Source organism: Phallusia mammillata, chromosome 5 (genome assembly GCF_965637545.1).
Source record: "Phallusia mammillata chromosome 5, kaPhaMamm4.hap1.1, whole genome shotgun sequence".
In the NCBI taxonomy this organism is placed as follows: Eukaryota; Metazoa; Chordata; class Ascidiacea; order Phlebobranchia; family Ascidiidae; genus Phallusia; species Phallusia mammillata.
Genome location: NC_137256.1, coordinates 12,464,600 through 12,486,471, shown reverse-complemented (window position 1 = coordinate 12,486,471; position 21,872 = coordinate 12,464,600). Strand labels below are relative to the sequence as shown.

General features: G+C 38.5%; 3 protein-coding genes and 2 long non-coding RNA genes across 5 annotated transcripts; 2 read left to right on the top strand and 3 right to left on the bottom strand.

Annotated features, from left to right (window-relative positions):
* Positions 1 to 3,215: 3,215 nt before the first annotated feature.
* Positions 3,216 to 5,438, bottom strand: LOC145229092 (uncharacterized). The gene is made up of 7 exons (XM_080094357.1): positions 5,321 to 5,438; positions 5,065 to 5,229; positions 4,839 to 5,000; positions 4,595 to 4,780; positions 4,212 to 4,391; positions 3,698 to 3,877; positions 3,216 to 3,374 (listed from the first exon to the last, which is right to left on the bottom strand). Exons 1-7 carry the CDS (start codon positions 5,385 to 5,387, stop codon positions 3,280 to 3,282), a joined length of 1,035 nt encoding a protein of 344 aa, XP_079950483.1. The 5' UTR covers positions 5,388 to 5,438; the 3' UTR covers positions 3,216 to 3,279.
* A 51-nt stretch (positions 5,439 to 5,489) lies between these two features.
* Positions 5,490 to 8,245, bottom strand: LOC145230056 (uncharacterized). The gene is made up of 3 exons (XR_013860546.1): positions 8,063 to 8,245; positions 6,895 to 7,005; positions 5,490 to 6,287 (listed from the first exon to the last, which is right to left on the bottom strand). It is a non-coding gene; the product is annotated as an uncharacterized LOC145230056 (long non-coding RNA).
* Positions 8,246 to 9,393: 1,148 nt separating this feature from the next.
* LOC145228966 (uncharacterized) lies at positions 9,394 to 12,942 on the top strand. The gene is made up of 7 exons (XM_080094193.1): positions 9,394 to 10,699; positions 10,820 to 10,976; positions 11,079 to 11,233; positions 11,354 to 11,527; positions 11,664 to 11,921; positions 12,166 to 12,320; positions 12,411 to 12,942. Exons 1-7 carry the CDS (start codon positions 10,486 to 10,488, stop codon positions 12,513 to 12,515), a joined length of 1,218 nt encoding a protein of 405 aa, XP_079950319.1. The 5' UTR covers positions 9,394 to 10,485; the 3' UTR covers positions 12,516 to 12,942.
* Positions 12,943 to 16,443: 3,501 nt separating this feature from the next.
* LOC145228967 (uncharacterized) lies at positions 16,444 to 17,196 on the bottom strand. The gene is made up of 2 exons (XR_013860330.1): positions 17,130 to 17,196; positions 16,444 to 17,065 (listed from the first exon to the last, which is right to left on the bottom strand). It is a non-coding gene; the product is annotated as an uncharacterized LOC145228967 (long non-coding RNA).
* LOC145228965 (conserved oligomeric Golgi complex subunit 7-like) lies at positions 16,829 to 21,051 on the top strand. The gene is made up of 7 exons (XM_080094192.1): positions 16,829 to 17,086; positions 17,183 to 17,343; positions 17,417 to 17,507; positions 17,617 to 17,744; positions 17,810 to 18,432; positions 18,953 to 19,071; positions 19,865 to 21,051. Exons 1-7 carry the CDS (start codon positions 16,829 to 16,831, stop codon positions 20,828 to 20,830), a joined length of 2,346 nt encoding a protein of 781 aa, XP_079950318.1. The 3' UTR covers positions 20,831 to 21,051.
* The last annotated feature ends 821 nt before the right edge of the window (positions 21,052 to 21,872 follow it).

Sequence of the window (21,872 nt, the reverse complement as noted above, 5' to 3'; positions counted from 1 at the left end):
CTCATGGAGGCCATTTTGTGTCCAAATTAATACAGCAGGTATTGGTAAAAACACATAAATTGTCTAATTTTTACAACCTGGTTGGCTTTAACGCGAATTTGATAGGCCAAATTAAATAAAACTTTTGGGTTATAACCTTTGAGCGTGATAATACAAGCTAAATGTTAATATTTAAAGCTTACATGAAAAGTAAGCGGCTAAATTTACATGAAAAAAAGCAATTTAGCTTGTAATATTACGTTGAAATGTTAGAACCCGAAAGTTTCATTCAATTTGGCGGATCAAATTCGCGTTTGAGTTTTCCAGTTTTTAAAAATAAGACAATTTTTGTGTTATTTTCCTTTCCCAGCTGGTTCATTTTTGACTCTAAATGGCTCCATAGGCTTTATTGCGTATCAATGGGTTGGACAATTTCTGTTTCATGTGGACTTTGGGCTGGCCTACATGGTTGTGCGTAACAATATTAATAAATGCCATATAAGCTTGTGATTACATTATCATACAGTTGCAAACATTGTGACTTGCAAACTTTTATTGATGCAGTGACTTAATAATCCTGTTTTAACATGACCACAAAAATTATCCTCACTGTTACGCAGCACACTTCTTTGCAGCATTATTGCTAAAATGAAAAGTAACTATTTTGGACAATTAAGAATGTTTCCGAATGGTTGCTGAGGTTACTCGATTATTCTTGCAGTTAGAAACAATAGTATAGGTGAAAAATTTCATTTTATTTGCTCAACAATTTCTTATCAACCATTTTAAACGTGTAGCTTTTCCCTATTTTACATTCATTTTTTTTGTATTTTGTCACAGTACCTTGTTTTGTTGACACGGACACAATTTCGGTTGCCGTCAAAATGATAACATGAGCAAAGAAATGAGGCATTACACGCAATCTCGATTTTGCATTGAACAACAAACTTTAAGCAATGAAATTCGCATACTTAAGGGTAATTAACAAGGTACCATCGGACTTTCAGTTATAAGTGCCCAAAAAACAATTATGTAGTCTATAAAATAATCAGAAGATTATCGCATCATATATATAAATATTTATACTGAACAAACTAAAATCTTTTTGGAATTTACTAAACTGTTCCATTGCTGTTCACGACACTGATAATTTCCAATCTAACTACCGGTACCGTATTCCAACAAAGTTATTGTTTTGCAGTGTACAACCGTACAAGTCAGCCAAAAGAATGCAACACAAGAGCCTCTTTGTTTACAGCACTGGACCAACTGTGACGTCAATGTGATGTGATCCGAAGGAAACAACACATTGACTCAAACAGGTTCAGTTGACAAAAAATAGAAATAAATGCGACAGTAAGGATATCTACCATGATAATTGTTATTTTGCGACAGTTTTTCTTTTATTGCAACTTGCAAGTTCTTTTCAGGCGTACGTCAAAGAAAGAAACACTTCGACAAAATAAAAAAGGGCATTGTGTACAAGGGCGTCCGCACATAGGGGCAAATGGGGTCAGCTGACCCCCCTGGAAATTTGTTGGATGAAAAGTGATTATACGCTTGCTGTTCAATTTTTTTAGTTTTTTGACAAATGAAGCTATATGGTGATTTGTGGTTCGTAGATATCAAAATAATTGATTTTGAGGATTTTGTCCCTCTGCCTTAACCAGGGCTTCTCAAACTGTGGGTCGCGACCCCAATTGGGGTCGCGGAGTATAATTTTGGGGTCGCGAAACATCGTCCGTGTCGCGAAACATTCAGGTATTGTCACAATAAATGCTATATGTGCGTAAATTGATTGTTTAAACGTCATTTCCGTGCTGTATAGTCTATGCCAGGGGTGCACTAGTGCGGCGATAGAGACGACTTTGTTCGGCTGTGAACATGTTTATTAAAATGTATGTACTGGCGACCGTGACACAAATAAAAACTCTTTTGCCAAATAGTTTGATTTTCAAACTGCTCTAAACACATTTTGTGGAACTTAAAAAGTATTATCAGCCTAGTAGCCATTTGCGCCCACTTTTTTGTGCCTATTGTGTGCAAACAATGCGAAAAAGCAGATACCACAAGCGTCACAATGTACATTATGACGTCATAAAAGCTAAGACTGATAATCCGTGTATCAAGTTAGAAACTAATTTAGACTTTTTAGGCGCCATTAGATGGTATATGTATAATATAAGTATTTCTTTACATCAGTAATTTTAAAACACAAGCAAGCAGGCAATTGGCGGCCGTTGGTAAAATAAATAGCTGCGATACGGCCGTCATAGCAAAATAGTTGTGTACCACTGGGCTATACCCATCAAGGGGTCGCGTAGAAATTTCTGTTTGTAAATGGGGTCGCAGAGCAAGAAAGTTTGAGTAGCCCTGGCCTAAACTACCACTCAATTGTCCCGAGCACTTTAACCCGAAGGTACAAGACGGAAACCTAATCCAACTTTCGACTTTGGCGGTTTCTCTATCCGTCCAATTGTAAGAAATAACAAATAATTTTCGCGACAGCTTTGTAGTTTCCTGATTTCGCCGCTGCCATCTAGCTTACTCGGCAAAACTGCAGCTGCAAGATAAGCGATAAGCGTCAGGTAATCGAAATGGGCCTATTTAATTTACGCACAACTTTTTGAAAAGAGCGGGTCTGGACCCCCCCCCAAAAAAAAAATTATTACCCCAAATGTATATATTACACCTTACGCAAGGTTCACTTGAGCACGATAATAGTATGCAATAAAACGATTATAAACTCTGATAATTTGTGCTCTGGCCAATTTTGATAAAAATCCGTAGAAATGTAAACACTGATAAAAATGATAAATTGTCTGGATGGTGTAATGGTCAAATTTTCAAAAAATTTTTGTATCCGACCGAAAGGGCAGAGTGAACCCACCTTGACCTCCCCTAACCGAAAACCTGCGGACGCCCTTGATTGTGTAACAAGCTTTATGAAACTTACGCCAATTAAACAATAACTGTACCAAACAGTTGGTTACCAGAAATCAGTAGTGTTAATATTTATGTCCGGCACATATAATCGGGTAACTGTTTACAAACAGAATTTTTGTTTAATGTATTTGCTTGACACAACAATTACCAATTGAATTATGTGTGCTTTATTATTTACATCAGTGAGGTGTGATATGTTTACAGTGGGGTAATAGGCTATATAGCTAGGTAGTATTACCGGTACATGCTAAAACTTTTTACAAAAAAAGTTAAAGAAAAACTACGTCTAGTAAAAAGTTAAACCATGCCATCATCAGACGGTAAAAATCTTGCGGCAGTACTGCGCGTAAGCTTTTAGTTCCTCATCTTTAAACAGATTACTGCCAGTATTGAAACAACTGCCACAGCTGCAACACCACCACCTATTATGACTGGTACCGGATTTGTTCCTGGGACAAAATTTGTTTTTGTTACGGCATAAATATGACCAACATATGCAGTTGGATAAACTACACTGAAGAGTTTGATAAACAACAAGATACAAAGCAAATTTTAGTGTTTCACAAGGTTTTACTAATTCAATATTAAGTTTGTAACATGTAGGCTATTTTAATTACGTGTTGTAAATATTAGTAAAATGAGTTAGTTATGTAGCCTATGCCTAAAAAATATTTGTGACTTGAAAAATTCGAAAAAAAATTGTAGGTTAGTACCAACATAATGTAGTTAAATATATCTCATAATCAACATAGAGAATTTAAAGAATACTCACCAGGACAGCTAGTTCTTGCTATACAAGTATTGTTGGTTGCGCTTGATTCCACCATGTCATCCGGGCACGTACATTTTTGCACGCACCGTTTGTTGCAGCGAGGCTCCAAATCATCACAGTTTGGTGGGCACTCAGAAGCACATGTTGAAAAAATTCTTGGTGCCTCACAATCCGTTCGAACTGTTGGACGAAAAGCACGCGTTGTGCTTTAACATGATGAACATTCAAACAGACGTGGTAATTAAAGCCAAACTAAACTAAGTTTTGTCGTTCCGTTGGTGCCAGTACTTAGCCACACACGCTTGTTATGTCTGTTTTTTGTTTGTCGCGAATGATTTTGTCTCTTTTTAATAACTTTGTGTTTAGAGATGCGCCATTGTTGTGATGAAGGCGACTCGTGTCGGACGTAGAAACGTCGGTTGTTTATCATAAAACTGCTGGAAGAGCATTACTGGTTTGTACAAAATAGCGTACGTTTAGGCCATTTTACTTATTTTTTGAGTATTTTTCTAACCTGGGCATTCTGTAGCAGGAATGCACGTGGAATTTGTTGCACTTGCTTCAACTATACCATCAGGACAAGCGCATCTTTCCACACAAACTTCGATACATATTGGGTTCAAATTGTCGCAATTAGTTGGGCAAGAAGATCCACAACTCGTAAATACCTTGGGCGCCTCGCATTGATCTCGATCTCCTGTCAAGTGCAAAATGAGTTTGGGGGAAATGCATTTGTTGGTCGATTTTAAGTCTAAGCCACTCCTCCTAAACTTTGTAAGTAATAACTAATAATTCAGCATGATAGATCCGACCGTTGTAAAGTTTTGGTCTGGTGCTTGTATTAGGAAGACGCCACGTTGGCGGAGTTGAAGTACGTCTGTGAGTTCGTGTACTGACCTGCTGGACATCTTGATACGCATGTACTATTAAACGAATGGGCTTCAACAAGAGGTTCCGGGCATGCACATCTTGGTACACACTGTGTGGTACAAAATGCCAGTTCGTCGTCTCGATTTTCACATGTAGTAGGACAAGCAGTTCCACAACTCCTGAACACTTTAGGTAAAGTGCAGTTGCTATCACCTAAAATATACTATACGCTGTAATTTTGTGCAAACAGTACGTTAAGTTGTACACCTACAGTCATCAGTCACTTCCTTGGCATTTTTAAAAAACCTAGCGTTACAACCATCGCAATCATCCTCCACGCAAACTGCATCCGGGTGGTGTGGACAAGATGCTGTGCTGCAGGGTGCAACTGTTCGACAATCGTGTCTTGATAAGCCTGAAGGACAAACGGCCCCTGAAAAAAAAAAAACTATCGGTAAAGTATGATTTTGGTGCCACTTAAATAAAAATATGTTTACCAGGGCAATTTGTAGGAAGTACACATGAGTTGTTGAACCTAACGAGTTCGCTTGGACAAATGCAGTCTTCCACACAGGATAGAATACACATTTCTGGTTTTCCATCACAAGTAGGTTCGCATGCAGAAGCACACGAGCTGAAAAACTTAGGCTGGGAGCACTGACCTGTTTTGAATACGAACCCGACAATAAAATATATATTTTTTTTACAATACAACTAATTCACGCACGTTAACTCAACAGATATAATACGTACCTTGAACATGTCCAATAAATATTGGAAATGCAAGAATTAAAATCACTGTTTCAAACTTTGCTGTCATACTCGAATTCGGATGTTTGGCTTATTTTATGCTATAACCTGTTACAAACGAAACAACTCTACAATTGTTTAAAATATAATCGTACAAATTGATTCACTGCAAATTATTTTATGTATGATCACAAATTACTCTATATAGTAGCCTCAATAGTTGCTGCAAAACACTCGGCAGAACTTTTATGACGTTCAGTTATCGTGGTTCCAACTTATCTGACTCACACAGCAATGTACTGAAACATAATATAATGCTCCCAGCAAGTAAAAAAATCTGGCAGTGTCTCTCTGACGTAGAAATTATTCAAAACAGATTTAGACGCAAACACATAGATTTCGATTCGCGTGTTTCAGGCTTAACGGTCATGCTTCACAAGACACAATAGGTAAAAAGGGGCACTACGTCAAATACTGGGCAATCGCTCATTTTCTCCAATTGTGTCGCATAATCCTATTTTCGGTCACAGATAAGAGATTTTAAGTTCCAAAAGGATTTGAGAAACCTTTTGTACGGTGCTTACGTGACTGACCGTCAGTGCCCCAAGTGTTTACCCCAAATTCGGCACTGGTCACTTTTCACTATTTGCGAAGGAATGCGGCACAACAAAACAGCAAGAAAAAAGTTGATCTTATTCAAACACCACCCTGAATGCCCTCTGGGTAGGGGTGGCGAACGCGCATACAATAGTCCATTCGACAAAAGCAGAGAATTGAAAACACGACCAGCATAACAAAAAGAGCGAGGCTTCCAGCAACGATAATCACAGTTATCGGCATTTCCATATATCTTGTAACTGCCACCGTGACAATAATTTGGATTACATCAACTCCGTTTGCGAAGTGCAGTCGGCCTGACTCGAGCTCAAATGTCCAAAACGTTGCCACTTGCAAACCCTTTAGTCAGTGCCTATAAGAATAAAAACCACCTTGTTTTAGGAAACTTTGTAAAAAAGGCACAAAACATTAATTTTTAGCAAAACTTTTTTCAGTACAAATTTGTTTTTTGTTATACTTTACATGCAATTAATGTCCTAAATCAGCGGTTCCCAAACTGGGGTCCGCGGTCCTTTAGGGGTCCGTAAGGCAATTTTTGGGGGACCGCGAAGCGGTTGAAGTAATTCTATAATCTTATTTGGCGTCAGTTTGTGCCACTAAATAAGTTTAAATCAAAGTAGAATTGAGAATCGACTGTCTCCATTGCTAAACAATGGCCTTTATTGAATGACAACTAAAAAAATGCAATTGTTCGCGCACAATCGTAATGTTTTTGTCCTGTTTGTGATGTCACATGCTGTCTTTGGATGATTATTATGCGCAATTTTGCACAACTAGCTAAAATCCTGCAATAAACTTTCGTTTTTATGAAATACACATTTAGGCTTAAGGACCGCGAACCCTTGAAATAATGGCAAGGGGACCGTTTAGAAAAAAATATGAAAAAGTTTGGGAACCACTGTCCTAAATGGACAGTTAAGATCAAAACGGTGCTTTCAAAGGAAAAGTTTTTCAAGTACTTTGCCGTTTTGTTGTTCATACACGCAGCTTCGATGGATTTTTGTTGTACTCCTGTCACATTAACGAAGTCTAAAACTCGCTGTAACGTCGATGTTGCTTCCCTTGAAAAGCTGCAATGAAGCAAACTGGTTTATTTTCTAATTTAGGCAACATAATACATCTTGAAAGATTGCGTTTGTTTGGGCTCTTGTTTTTGGTATATTTAAAGTCAAAGCCGCAATTTGCAACAACTGTTTTGATTTTCTGTTACATATAGTCAGTCAACTTAAATGTAAAACTAAAACCGTTTTATATGTATTTATAGTCTTATACTGTAGTAATCTGTTACAAAAAGATAAAAATTCCACAATTCCGAAGCGTGGAAAACATTAAAACAATGTTTTATTCTAATTTTTAAGCAACAGGCTTAAAATTGTTGCTTGTTGTGCACAATAAGAAAGTTTTTGTTTCCTATTACTCTGCACAGTTTGTACACGAAGAATTGCTCTGGAGTAATATTTCAACAAATCCTAGATATGTCGGGATAATCTTAAAAGCTTAGAAGCCTTAGATCAGTGGTTCTTAACCTGTGGGTAATTACCCCCAAAGGGGTAATTTGGCATTTTAAAAGGGGTAACATAGATTTTCTGTTATAGTAATCTTTAGATTCTTGATAATCATTATTGTAACCAGCAAACATTTTGTAATGAGGGTAAAATTTATTCAAAATAATTCAATAAAATGTCAATCTTAATAGATTTCTCGGCGTCCTGCCACATTTTCAAAACAAAAAAGAACTTCGATGGCAAACGTTGTCATGTGCTTTTACTCTAAAAATCTCAATATGTTTCACTCATACCCATGCTATTTGTGATGTCATAAAACTAGAACTAGAGTCTCTCGTAAATATCTGTTTCGTATACAATTGACGGTATAATCCAGTAAGCTATATTAGGTGATGTTTTTCTAAAAGGGGTAATTGATATCCATCAAAACATTTTGTGGGTAACAACAGAAAAAAGGTTAAGAACCACTGCCTTAGATGAACAAGCCACACTCTACAGCGCTGCAATATAAAATTGACGACACAGCAGCGTCTGAACGCTATGAAACCAATCACAGCATATTAAATGACTATAGTGAAAAACATCTTCTTTACATCTTGAGTGAAACAAAAAAAATACATACACAGTCTTAGTTGCACTTAAGCACTTTTCAGAATCTATCCACTTTTAAGTTGTTCCTTTAGGACGTGTTGTTTTCAATGACGAAAACTGCTTAGGCCAAACATTTTGCATTTTCCGCTGTGTAAACGTAGGCTGTCCGAACTGCAAGCAAGCGCCTTTCAGAAAACCCGCAATCGTTACACTATTGACGTTTTTGTGACTTAATATATTATTTACTTCCATTCTTCATGCGTTCGATGTTGGCGCAGCATTTTGGCAATGACACACATTGATTTAAAGTTTGATTAAAACGAGCCTCGTGCCAAGTAGGCCGGGAAAAGGAATTTTATTAAACCGTCAAGTCCCAGGGCGACGATTTGACGGGTCGTTACTGCTAATGGAAGCTGCTGATACAAATTAAGTTGGGTTGATGCAACAAGTCGCTTGCCTCGTTAGGAGAAAAGGGAAATTGGGTTCGTATTTTTTCTCTTACATATTTTCCGGACTGGATCACCAAAACCGTAACAAAAAAACGGCATTTTTCTGCCTATCTCACAGATGTCAACCAGCTAGAATTACATCACACGTCTTAAGTGTCAATATAGAGGCTTTGTAAGCTATCCATATATATGTTTACTCTGTTTTGTAAAACAAAAACTGGAAGAATCGACGCATGCCCTTCGCCCTTCGGCCACATATATTCTGCGCATGGGTATGTTCATGTATGTAAGGCAATAACAAGAAAATTTATGTAATTACACATTGATTCGAAGTTTGGAACACAGCACATCTACTATTTGTTCAATGGGCAATTTACAAGTATTAAAATATGTTATTCGTATTTAAAATGTGAAAAATACTGAACAATCAAGTTTCCTATGACTGTGAGATAGAGAACATGCAGTCATAACTAAAGGTTTGTAGTGTTTTAACCTGTTTGTTGCGTCCACACGCATCATGTTTATTACATGGTAAGTACAACTAGTAAGGTGTGTAAAACGGGTAGGTTGCAATGTACTTCCCAAAGAACCGGATAGGCACATGACAGTTTCTTTGAATGTAGCATTGAGCAAATATTACTCGGACGAACTGACAAGACAATATAATGGTTTGGTGTTTCAGCTCAAATTAGAGAGCGCTTGCGTGACTCGACGATAAGGTCAACTGAATATATGGTCAAAACATTTCTTTTCGCAAGGTCAAAAGCAACTACACTGACGTCGACTGTTATTAAAACATTTTGAGTTGTTTTAGCAAAGACTGTATGGACGGGAGGAATTCGTAGTCTTTGTTTTTTTAGTGTTTAATCTGTACCGTATAAGGCTTGTCGCTAGCCCGAGGACAAATATGTTTTCCAAACTGACAGCGAAAAATACTTGTCGTCCTAACTGGCACTTAAATTGATTTGTTTGTACACAACATTAGGCAAACAGCACCAGTATAAGAGATAATTTAAGCAGCTCGAAAAATATTTCAGGCTGTGTCTGCTTAGTTTAGCGTTATAACCTACTCGTTTAGTTCAGCGTTAGTGCAGGATAGATTTCTGTGATTGGTTGACGTGGAAGCCAATCAATACAAAACTGCTTTTTCATGGTATAACTGTTAGTGAAATATTGTTCGATTTTTAGTTTTTCCATTCTATACTGCAGCTGGCGTTATTGGGTTGCTTCCATGGGATTGAGGCTGACATTATTAGCTTACAAACACCAGTTCGTAAAAACGGTGCCTTCTTACTACGCCGTCATGCTAAACAACTTTTCTTAGAACAGGTTTTCACAGTAATCCCGATAAGGCCAACGTGAAAACCTTTCAACAAAATGGCATTTTGGGGATGATAGCAGGTTGTTTTTTAAAGACGCGAATTTCATACCTTTGACTTACCACAGCAATAACAATAGAGGAAAAAGGAAGCGTCATATTTAGGCACAACAATCTGTTGGGAAAGGCATTTCTTCAACGGCTTTTTGTGTGTTCGTTGATTCTGTACAGACCAAGTTTAAACGTAAAAAAATAATGCAATTATTTTGTTTTAAAAACGAAGAGGTTAATTTTGCAAGCTAATTAGAGCAGTGGTTCTCAACCTTTAACGAATCGTGTACACCTTTTATCGCTGCCTACCACCTAAACCTTGTTTACATGCGTAGACCAATATATATGCCTATTTTTCTCGACCAGGCTAGTGCATATCTGAAGCAAGCAAGACAAGCAACTTTAGAAGAATGTCTAAAACACGAGTTTTACCTCAAACCAGAGCCGATCAGTTGGGTCAGTTTAGTTGCAATTCTTTATCTGACTTCAAATGTGTGACTGAAAGCTACTCGCATGCCACTTAAAAAGCTCCGGCGTACCACCCGTTGGTAGCATACCACAGGTTGAGAACCACTGCTTTAGAAACTCCGTGCTTTTGAGGTGTATGAGCAACATGTCCTATATGTATTACTAGCGATGAAAAGTGCCTTTCTGCAAACTATAATGCTGCCTAAAAGGAAGGATTCTAATGCCATTTTTCCAAATTTGTATTACTTGTTCACCCTTGTCGTACTGTTGTCCTCATTTGTTTTGTCATATGCATCGAAGGGGTTTGAAAATTGCTCAGTAGCTACAACACCGATTCATGAAGATTGCTCTTTCTGTATTTGCGATTGCCGCATTCGCCCAAGTAAGCAAAGAATTAAACAATACGCTATAAAATGGAGAGTTTGCCGCTGAAAATGAACGGCATTCTGGTCTAAACAGTTATTAAAAAATGTTTTTTTGTTTTTGCTTGTATTGTTATTAGAACCTCACTTTCGATACGCATACAAAAGATTTCAAGAAGTTCGTAGTACGTTTCGATACAACCCTTCAAAAAGCCAATGCACATGGTCCCTTGATCGATCAACAGCGAAGGATGAAGATAACATTACCATAACCTTATATGAATGGTCGGAGCAGACGTAAGTAAGACAAAATATTATTAGGTTTGGTTTACACACAGCATCATTCACAGAAGAGTCCTTATTCGTGTAAAAAACAAGGATTTTTCTTACGTTCTGCAGGGACAAAGGAGTTCCCTTTGTTGGTTGCTGTGGCGTTCCATTTAAACAAAAACAATGTCACGTCAAAGTAAATGCTGGAAAACAATTATGGTTTAGTCTGAACATAAATGGACAGAGAATCAGCCCGTCCTTGCATATATACCGCAACACACAAGGTATAATGGCGTGAAGTACGTCTGATTCATTTTGCTTTAACGGTTGCAGCCAAATTTGCATGGTTATTTTGTTTTACTACAACAAATACGTTTGTTAAAAATACAAAATAATACATTTAGTTATCAGATATCAGTTCTACTGCGAAAAAGACAAATTGGAATCGGATTTCTGTTTTCGGGTTGATCTGTTTTACGGAAAGATTAAAGTGTTGAAGAACTACCTGGGAGTAACGTCTGCGGTTTCGGAAACATCTGTTGTCCCATTCAAGCTTTGCTCAACAAAACTTCCACAGGGTTTGTTTGCTTTGAAGAGGTTAAAATTAGGACCGTTCTTATAGTGTCAAAATCGTACTTTTACATCGGTTTCTTATTAGACATAACTTATTTGTTTGGCTCATTCAATTAATTTAATTTCGACGTTATTTTACAGCTGTAGTATCAAAATATGGAAACAAAACAGACGATCTACATAAGTTGCTTAACATGTCACTGCATGCACTATTGGTCAACCTTGAAGACGATGACGTCGTGTTGGTCAATCAAAATGTGACCTTCGGCATTGGAAGCTGTGGCCTCAATACGAGTTACCTGCACAAGGCAACATTGCCTGAGGGAAATGGTTCCTTTTGCTTTTTTTACCGGAATATGAAAATGAAAAACACGACATTGTATTGCACGAGTGAACAAGGTTGGTGGTTTTTCGGAAAGTTAAGCTTAAGCATGCATGCTTCACACACGAAAGGTTTTCGAAAAGCTTCGTTATGGTTAAAACGAATTACACCAGCAACAGTTTTTATTTAGAAATGTTTTGTATTCAGCAACGACTAAAACTTTTATTGACTACTTTCAAACACAATGAAAGCACATTGTACAACAGCAGTTAAGATAAATGAACGTTATTGGTGTAAAACACCTCATCTTTTGTTGCTCAGCTGACGTCAACCAAAATCAAGACGACATGTTGGTTCCAATTATAATTGGTGGAACCGTTGCAATTGTTGTCATCATAGTTATTGCTCTTATTGTCCATTGTTTGCTTCGAAGGCGTAAACCAAAATCTAAAACGAAGGTGGTTTATCGCACATGGGTAAGTACTACAGCCAATTGTCACTAACTGAGAACAAATTTTTTGCTGTTGTGAATTTAAATAAAGCAAACCAACAAAATCTTGCCACAGAGAAGCAATGGCGGCACAGCAAAAACCACTGAAAGTAAAGCTGAAACACGAGTAAAAGAGGGAGTGGAGCAGGAGGAACGGTTGTTAGAGCAACAAACAGCTTAGCTTTCCCTTGACCAATTGTTTGAAATGGATAGTGTCGCTCAATTCCTACTCTCAAAATAGCTAGATACCGTTTACTGATTTTTTACGTCTTACTTTGATTTCTTTTTTGAAAACAATGTTTGTATATTTTCTGATTCTGCTTTTGTTGTTTTGCTAAAAAAAACGTGGTAATGCTAAACAAACGTGTCTTTGTAAAGTTGAAAGTTCGCATTTTTTCTTTAGAGTCTGCAGCAGCAATGCACCAAACCAGCAAAATTAGGTTCGAACCAAACCGAGTTTTCGGCAGTTTTGCGGAGTAAACTCGGCCGAATCAATCACACCATAAGTGACTTCACGCGAAATCGTACTCTGCGTTTTATCACAAAAACATAAGTTCAACTTCCAGGCAAATATTTGCTACATTAGTATAGTCTACAGGCGTAACCAACCGTGGTATCTCGCCAATATTTTAAGTAAAAATTTTACTGTTTGCAAGCTATATAGATTTGGTGCTTTGGTGTGACATAACTGACAGTTTTTTGTACAAAACTTACACAGGATGTAAAAATTATCAACCATCAGTCGCGGTCGACTGGTATTTTAGAAATTGGTTCATCGTTGCTTAGTTAATTCGCGTTTAGTCCGCAATGTATGTTGACCCGTACCAATAGGCAAGAATAGGCAGTACGCCCATACAAGGGCGTCCGCACATAGGGGCAAATGGGGTCAGCTGACCCCCCCTGGAAAGTTGTTGGATGAAAAGTGATTATACGCTTGCTGTTCAATTTTTTTAGTTTTTTGACAAATGAAGCTATATGGTGATTTGTGGTTCGTAGATATCAAAATAATTGATTTTGAGGATTTTGTCCCTCTGCCTTAACCAGGGCTTCTCAAACTGTGGGTCGCGACCCCAATTGGGGTCGCGGAGTATAATTTTGGGGTCGCGAAACATCGTCCGTGTCGCGAAACATTCAGGTATTGTCACAATAAATGCTATATGTGCGTAAATTGATTGTTTAAACGTCATTTCCGTGCTGTATAGTCTATGCCAGGGGTGCACTAGTGCGGCGATAGAGACGACTTTGTTCGGCTGTGAACATGTTTATTAAAATGTATGTACTGGCGACCGTGACACAAATAAAAACTCTTTTGCCAAATAGTTTGATTTTCAAACTGCTCTAAACACATTTTGTGGAACTTAAAAAGTATTATCAGCCTAGTAGCCATTTGCGCCCACTTTTTTGTGCCTATTGTGTGCAAACAATACGAAAAAGCAGATACCACAAGCGTCACAATGTATATTATGACGTCATAAAAGCTAAGACTGACAATCCGTGTATCAAGTTAGAAACTAATTTAGACTTTTTAGGCGCCATTAGATGGTATATGTATAATATAAGTATTTCTTTACATCAGTAATTTTAAAACACAAGCAAGCAGGCAATTGGCGGCCGTTGGTAAAATAAATAGCTGCGATACGGCCGTCATAGCAAAATAGTTGTGTACCACTGGGCTATACCCATCAAGGGGTCGCGTAGAAATTTCTGTTTGTAAATGGGGTCGCAGAGCAAGAAAGTTTGAGTAGCCCTGGCCTAAACTACCACTCAATTGTCCCGAGCACTTTAACCCGAAGGTACAAGACGGAAACCTAATCCAACTTTCAACTTTGGCGGTTTCTCTATCCGTCCAATTGTAAGAAATAACAAATAATTTTCGCGACAGCTTTGTAGTTTCCTGATTTCGCCGCTGCCATCTAGCTTACTCGGCAAAACTGCAGCTGCAAGATAAGCGATAAGCGTCAGGTAATCGAAATCGTTGCTTAAAACACGGGGAACAGATTCTCAGAACGCCTTTCTAAAGCGATAATGCTACTGTTAAGTTGCACAATGTCAAAAATGCACTAAACGTGGTAACTGTAGAAGGCATAAATTCAATGAACATCGATCTAATGTTCGTGACAAACTATTACGTGTTTGGCGGGTCGAAACAATACAACATTAAACGTTTTTATCAATTTTTTACTCATTTTACATTTTTAAAATGAAAAACAGGTTGATACGTTGCATTTAGTGCAGTTAACAACCAGCGTCCAAGCCGGAATGTAACTTTCGGATTGTTAGCGCATAAAACTCCTTATTCAACCCTTGTTACGTCACAATTGGCGTTAGATAACAAGCGAATACAAGAGATTAAAACCTCGCGGCTTTGAGATAACGACTCCCTGTTATCGTGTAGCAGTAAACTAAACGATTTGGGCCTATTTAATTTACGCACAACTTTTTGAAAAGGGCGGGTCTGGACCCCCCCCCCCAAAAAAAAATTATTACCCCAAATGTATATATTACACCTTACGCAAGGTTCACTTGAGCACGATAATAGTATGCAATAAAACGATTATAAACTCTGATAATTTGTGCTCTGGCCAATTTTGATAAAAATCCGTAGAAATGTAAACACTGATAAAAATGATAAATTGTCTGGATGGTGTAATGGTCAAATTTTCAAAAAAATTTTGCATCCGACCGAAAGGGCAGAGTGAACCCACCTTGACCCCCCCTAACCGAAAACCTGCGGACGCCCTTGCGCCCATAGCACGGTAGGCCTATGTAAGTGGGGTGGTCGCTTTGTGAGGGTATAGCCTATACGCGCTTTTGGGCTTCAGTCAAACTGCATTAATATCCAATAATAAAAAACACGCTTAACCTAGCTGCTTCCAGATAAATAATATGAACTCCCAAATCAGTTTGCGCACCAGGGCCCAGGGCTTGTTAACTCTGGTGTCAATGAAGCGCTCGTGACAATAACAGAGAATATAACAGACTCAGCTCTTGCAATTAATTCTTAATCAATCTTAGGCGGTTGCTAACAGTCTGGAGAGTAACTGTGTCGCTCTTCAGTCACATTTTATAAGGTAAACATAATATACGATATTTCTTCAAATTCCCGTCAGTGGTGAGAATCATTTTGTTCAGTCTGCGTTTAGTATGAGAATTTAAGGCCTCAAAAACTCTTAACAATGCCATTGCCAAACCCGTAACTTCAATTGTTTCGATGATTTGACGTTAAAAAATATCTCGAACGGGCGAGTTTTGTAGTGCAGCTGTTCGCCACTAACTTAAGTGCAAGTCCTTGTCCCAAAATTCATCAAAATCTGATTTCGGTTATTGTTTTTGAAGGTATGGTAGCACCGTGACCGTATTGTTCTTTAGTGATATGGTATAAGTTTTGTTTATTGTCAAATTAAGAATCGTAAAATAACCAATGAAATGTGCGTAGCCTACAGTACCTTTCAATAAAATTCAATGATAATCTGGCCAAGAAAAGGGTGCACCACAGAAACCAAGGGTGGTACTGCCATCCTTGCCAATGGGAAGGCTGACCCCGGGACACGATCAGGTCAGAAATGATAACCCTTGGTTTCAATGATAATAAAACAAAACCTATATCCCCAAATATTTACTTTTCATCACTTTTAGTGAAGTTAAAACCAGGGAGTCAAACCGCTTATGGGTTCAGGTTCGGTTTGGGTTCACTTCGTTTTTTTAGAGGTTTTGGTTCGCTTCAGGTTTTTAAAAATGTATATTTTCGGGTTCGGGGTTATGCTCCGGTTTGGGCAAATTATTCGGTCCAAACCGGTTTGTGGTTTTTAAACAGGTTTAAATTTTCATTTGTTTAGTTTTAATTCAACCCATCATCTATCTGGCCTTATCAAAAATGTGTCCGTGGCTCCGTGCCGCTTGGACGATTGTTGGTGTAATTTTTGCCAAAAAGCTATCACCCGTGACGAATCGTGATACGTCATGCGTACAACATCTAACAAAAATTTCATAAATTCATAGTTTGTGTTCATGGTGTTAGTTGCTGAAGGCTGGTTGCGAATGCGTTAAGAGTTTTAAACTAAAAATATATTGTTTATGAATGTCTGCCTTGGTATGTAATCACGAAGAAACCATGCAGAAACCTTTTTTATTGCAGTGATTTGGCACCTTTAAGGTATTAGTAATGTTTGCAAAAAATGTGTTAAATTTACTGAGTGAATGGCGGGTTTAAATTGACGATAGTCCAAAAAAGTGATGACAGCCTTAAGTTTAACAAACTTATTGTTTGCACAAAAAGACTAACATTGTAATTTCTGTTGTAAACATTACAAACAAAACTTTATTTTTCACGCTACTCAGTACTCACTTTATACACAAATTCTTATTTACTAAACAAACATATTTCAACCATGTGATGTATTCACTGTATGTATATATATTCACTGTATATATTTACTGTATATCTATTTTATCTGCAGAAATATTTGTTAAAGATGTTGTAAATTACATTCTGACATGGATTTTTCTAAGTTTTCTGATGACAATTTTGACGTAAAGGACTGGGTTAACAATGTCTTTCATGCACAACAAGATGATAAACAACGTGAAGCTTACACTGCAACACTAGTTACCAAGTTGCAAAGATATATTCAGGAAGTAAATAAATCCCTGGAAGATACTTCCCAACAGGCCGTAGCTAGCTTGCCAAGAGTTCTTCGAGATGTTGAAACTCTCAGGCAAGAAGCAACTTTTCTGTGGCAACAAATGCAGCAGGTGATGTTTTAGTTTGTAAGTTATTAGAAAGTGTTTCTCTTACCAGGTGAATTTATTGCTTGACTTTGACTTATTGCTGTTTATTATTTTGCACAGGTAAAAGATGAAATAAGAAGTGTAGAGCAACGGACCTCCCACTCCATGCAAGTGCTGGTAAATGTGGACAATGTACGTACTCGAGTGGAACAGGCTTGTGCAGCCTTAAAGGAGGCAGATAATTGGTCAAGTCTGGCATCTGCTGTGGAGGATATCTTTAAGTAAGTAAATTAAACTTGAAAGGGGTCTGTTGGGTTGGTAGTTTTTTTATGATTGATTTTTCATCAATTTCAGAACTGGTGATGTGGAAGCTATAGCTGCACAGTTACAAAGCATGAGAGCAAGTTTACAAGTTTTGAAAAACAGTCCAGATTATGATGACAAGGTGGCTATGCTTGAAAGAGGCCATGAACATATTCTGGATGAATTATACTTGCATAAATACCTACTTTTTGCAAAGTGGAGAACTTTTTTAAAATTTCTTTATGATGTAGATGATGCACATGGAGGCATTGAAGAACCGTTTGGAATCCAGCATGAGCCCACATGTTGTTGCAGCATTTATGCAACACAAAACTGATGAAGCAAAACGTTACTATGCAATATTTCACAATCTAGACAGGTATTTATCAATTGATAATTTGTTTCTGAAAAATGTATGCTTACAACATCTTTTTGTTGCTGAAGGGATGTTGAACTCAGGAATTATTATCTGAAATGTCACCGTGCACAAGTATCATCCAAGTGGCTTGATATTGTAAGTGGAGAAAATGATTCAAAGGCCGCAGAGCAAGAAGATGTCACATTACTAAATGAATTCTATGAGCTGCTGCTTTCAATCTGGCATGTTGAAATGAAATGGTGCACAAATGTGTTTGGTAAAAGTGCGTCTGCAGCAATCATAACCCAACTGATTTTGGAGGTGGTCCTTTCTGTAGAGTCTGGACCAGGTGTTTTAGTGCATAATAGCCTTACTGGTTTGGCATCAGAAAGGTTAGATATGCTCTCACGGCTGTACTTTTCCACTGACAATTTTGTGCAAAATCTGAAGCAAGTATTAGTGAGAGAAGCTGTGATCGAAAATATAGACCAAGCTGTGCTAAGCAAACTTTCAGATGCTATTTGGCATCCGTTTATTGCTCCGTTATTGGAATATGAAACCATGGAAACTGAAGCTATGCTTTCTGCTCTTTCAAACATCACTTTAGATGCCCATGATGTCATTGACCTTGTTCAGCTACTTGATTCATCTGTAAAAAAGCTGTTTGATGAGGCTGTTGTTGCTATGAACAGATGTGGAAAACTTACAGGTTTGTTACTTCGGGACCACCATTATAAAACTACCCTAGAGTATGTGGTGTGATGAATATGTCTTTTTGTTACACCATAGTAATGGGACGATACCAGGTTTTGAAGTGAGTACCGATACCGAGTATGAGTACCATGTGTATATACCTTCGATACTGATTACCAAGTTAAATATAATGTTGTACTTAGTTGTGTATCACAAGCTAATTTATCTGCCATGGCCAGGGTACATGCGTACACACATGCAGAAGCATGCAGAAAATGTGATTTTCACGCGATACCGAAAAAAATATACGTAACCTGGCGGAACTTTTTCGCGTTAGCACACTGTGACTCTAACTTTTCTTGTGGTCAAGGACCCTGTGTTTCTTTCTCTAGACATGTTGCAAAAACTGTGGCAAATATGGAATCCAATATGGAATGCAAAATGTCACTGCAACATAATAATTTACCTTTTGCAAATATTGTATGTGCAATTGTAATGGTCATACCTTCTGTTTGATTTTGTAAACTTTTGTGTAGGTTTTCTGGGATCTTGTGATCTTCTGTCTGCGTTGGAAAAGTATTTCATGGAATACTGCAACAGGTTTGCTCGCCAACTAAGAACTGTTGCTGCATCGTTTGGTTTTAAGAAAGGCCAGGTTTGTACATAAAAAAAATAAAGTGAAATGATCCACCATGAGGACAGCAATATTGAAATTGTTAGAATTTCTCATGTCCAAATTGTTTAGTATGTTAAAGTTATGATCTAGCTTCGAAAAAACTTGTAAGGGGATATCATCAAGATCTATCTAATATTTCCTGTGACTGGGCATACGCACAAGCTCCTTGGAGATAAAAGCACCCTTGTGAGCAATATCGTAGCCACACACCAGTTATGCAGCACAAATGTGCATTTTGCAAGGACTTAGCTTAAACCAGTGGTTCTCAAACTTTGTAAGCATGCGGCACATTAAAGAACTAAATTTTCTTCTGCGGCACACTTCGCAGGTAAACATAACAAAAGTTGATCATATATTGTTAACGTTCAAGATTATTGTGGTGGGTAAAGATGCTTTTCATTACCAATAACTAAAATATGATCTTTGAAACGTTATCATGCGCACAAGTATTTCGTCATTAAGTCCTAAAACAATAGGGAATGTTTGCACTTTAAAATAGAGAATATTTCGCGGCACACTTGGAAATCTCTCACGGCACACTTGTGTGCCGCGGCGCACAATTTGAGAATCACTGGCTTAAACTCTTAAAAATGAACCTCCCCTTGACGACAGTTTTCCCCAATTGCATTTTCTTTATTCTGATTTTTAGCTGTCCTGCCATGTTGAAACATAAACTACACAAAGTTAACAGATTTATTTTAATCAATTGAAAAAGGTATATACAACATACATGTCTGTTTTCACTCTAGCAGTCTTTTTTAAATGTGTGCAGAATTACGAAACGTCAGATGGAGACAAACTTGACAACGAAAACTGGACCGTTTTCCAACACTGCGTTCGTATCATTTCAACATGCGGAAGAATTCTTCTGCGTTTTGAAGACTTCCGCGGGACATTTTCTTCTACGATGCTAACCCAAGCTTCTGAACACGCCACTAAGTACGACGGACTTAAATACTTCCAGTCGACCGCCTTACCATGGGAGCGGTACAACTACTTATCTCGCGTCGATCCAGGGAGATACAATCGCTTGCGTGAACTGGTGGCAAATGTTCGCGAGAACGCTGCTGGTCATGTCCTGTGCGAAACCAAGCAACGTGTGAATGAACTTAACCAGCAAGCACACAACTTGGCTTTTGATGTGGCGTTTACTCATGTTAAGCGACAGCTGTCCTCTGTGCCGCTGCTCTCTGCCACCCCGGAGGAAGGGGACGCCATTGTGTCGCAAAGTGAGATGCCTATGTTTAGCGTTTCACCGAGCGAACATGCTACACATATCGGCCAGTACTTGATGACACTTCCACAGCACTTGGAGCCCTTTGCAACTGTGGAAAGCGATGAGAAAATGGAAAACCAGGCGCTGGAAACAGCACTTCGCGCCGGAAAGCTGCCATTCCCCCCTAAACCAGGCGAGGATGAGCTAAGTGAGGCGGAGATGGACAACATGTCCGACCAGTGGCTCGGGGCCATTGTACGCGCAACCGAACAAACCTACATAGAAGCTATAACCCAGATCGAAACCCTTGGCTCAGAAGCAGCTCGCCAGCTAGTGGCTGATTTGGATTACATGGGAAATGTGATTGATTCACTTGGGTTGTCAACGTCGAAGCAGCTGTTAAAACTGAGAGAGCTGCTGAATATACCGCAATCTGATGTCAACCAATTTCGATCCGCTGCCAGTGGAAGTTCGCACAAAATTGCTGGTGTGGTTGCTGGTATGCGGGGTATAACTTTGTAATCCTTCGTGTCGTAATATTTTATTCAGAAAGTTGGAAGAATAACCTACGTGCAATGCTCTTTGTCAATCTATTGTCTATGGAGGAAACAATAGAGGAAACAGTCACAATATTGTTCTTGGCCCCAAAGTGTGATAAACAGTTTGTACTTGTATGCAGGATTGTAAAAGCAGTTGTGAAACTTAAATATTTTACTGTTGGTTAATAAAACTAAAAAAAAATAGTTGCCCGCGTGGATCCCCTAAAACAGGGGCGGGCAACTTCTCCAGTCGCCGGGCCTGACATGGGAAAATGAAGTACTTGGCGGGCCGGATTCCTGAATCGTTACATTAATCGCGTATTTGTCCAGTGATTTAGAACGGATTTTTGACCACCTAAACCAAATACATTCAAGAACATCACAAATACAATACAGTCCAAACAATCTAACTGATACAACATAAAATTATTCACCACAGCAAATTTAATGCATACACCACAGACTTAGATACTGCTGAAACACTAACTAGGCTACACGTGTGAAAACAAAGGAAACCGCGAAATCAGGCCACACGCATGGTTGGCAGTTATGTCGTAACAATTAATGGACGTATGGTGCCATGGGCGCCGGCAGAAAATTTTGCAAGAGGGGGCAAATTTTGGCTGATACTTTACCGCATCAAGAATTTGTTACATATGAAGCCATAAATCGTGTACTTCACTATTGAGTTGCCTAAGAGTTAAAGCATTTAACGATGTAACAAATCCCCACGCTGCCACTTTAATTAGGTTTGCTGCAAAATATGTTAAATTGAGGTAGCCTACAGTGAAATTCCAGGGGGGGGGGGGGGGGGGGCAAGTGCCCCCTCTTGCCCCTGCGTGGCGGCGCCCATGTATGGTGCAATGGTAACAACGGCGGGAAAGTTTTTTGCTATTGGGGAGCGTTACTGTCCGTTACAACTATAATTTGAGGCAGTAAGTAAGTAGTGGGGGATTGCGGCAGATTGTGGCCGCGGGCCACATTATCATGTAAGACCTGAAACTGTCTGCGGGCCGCTCAAAATC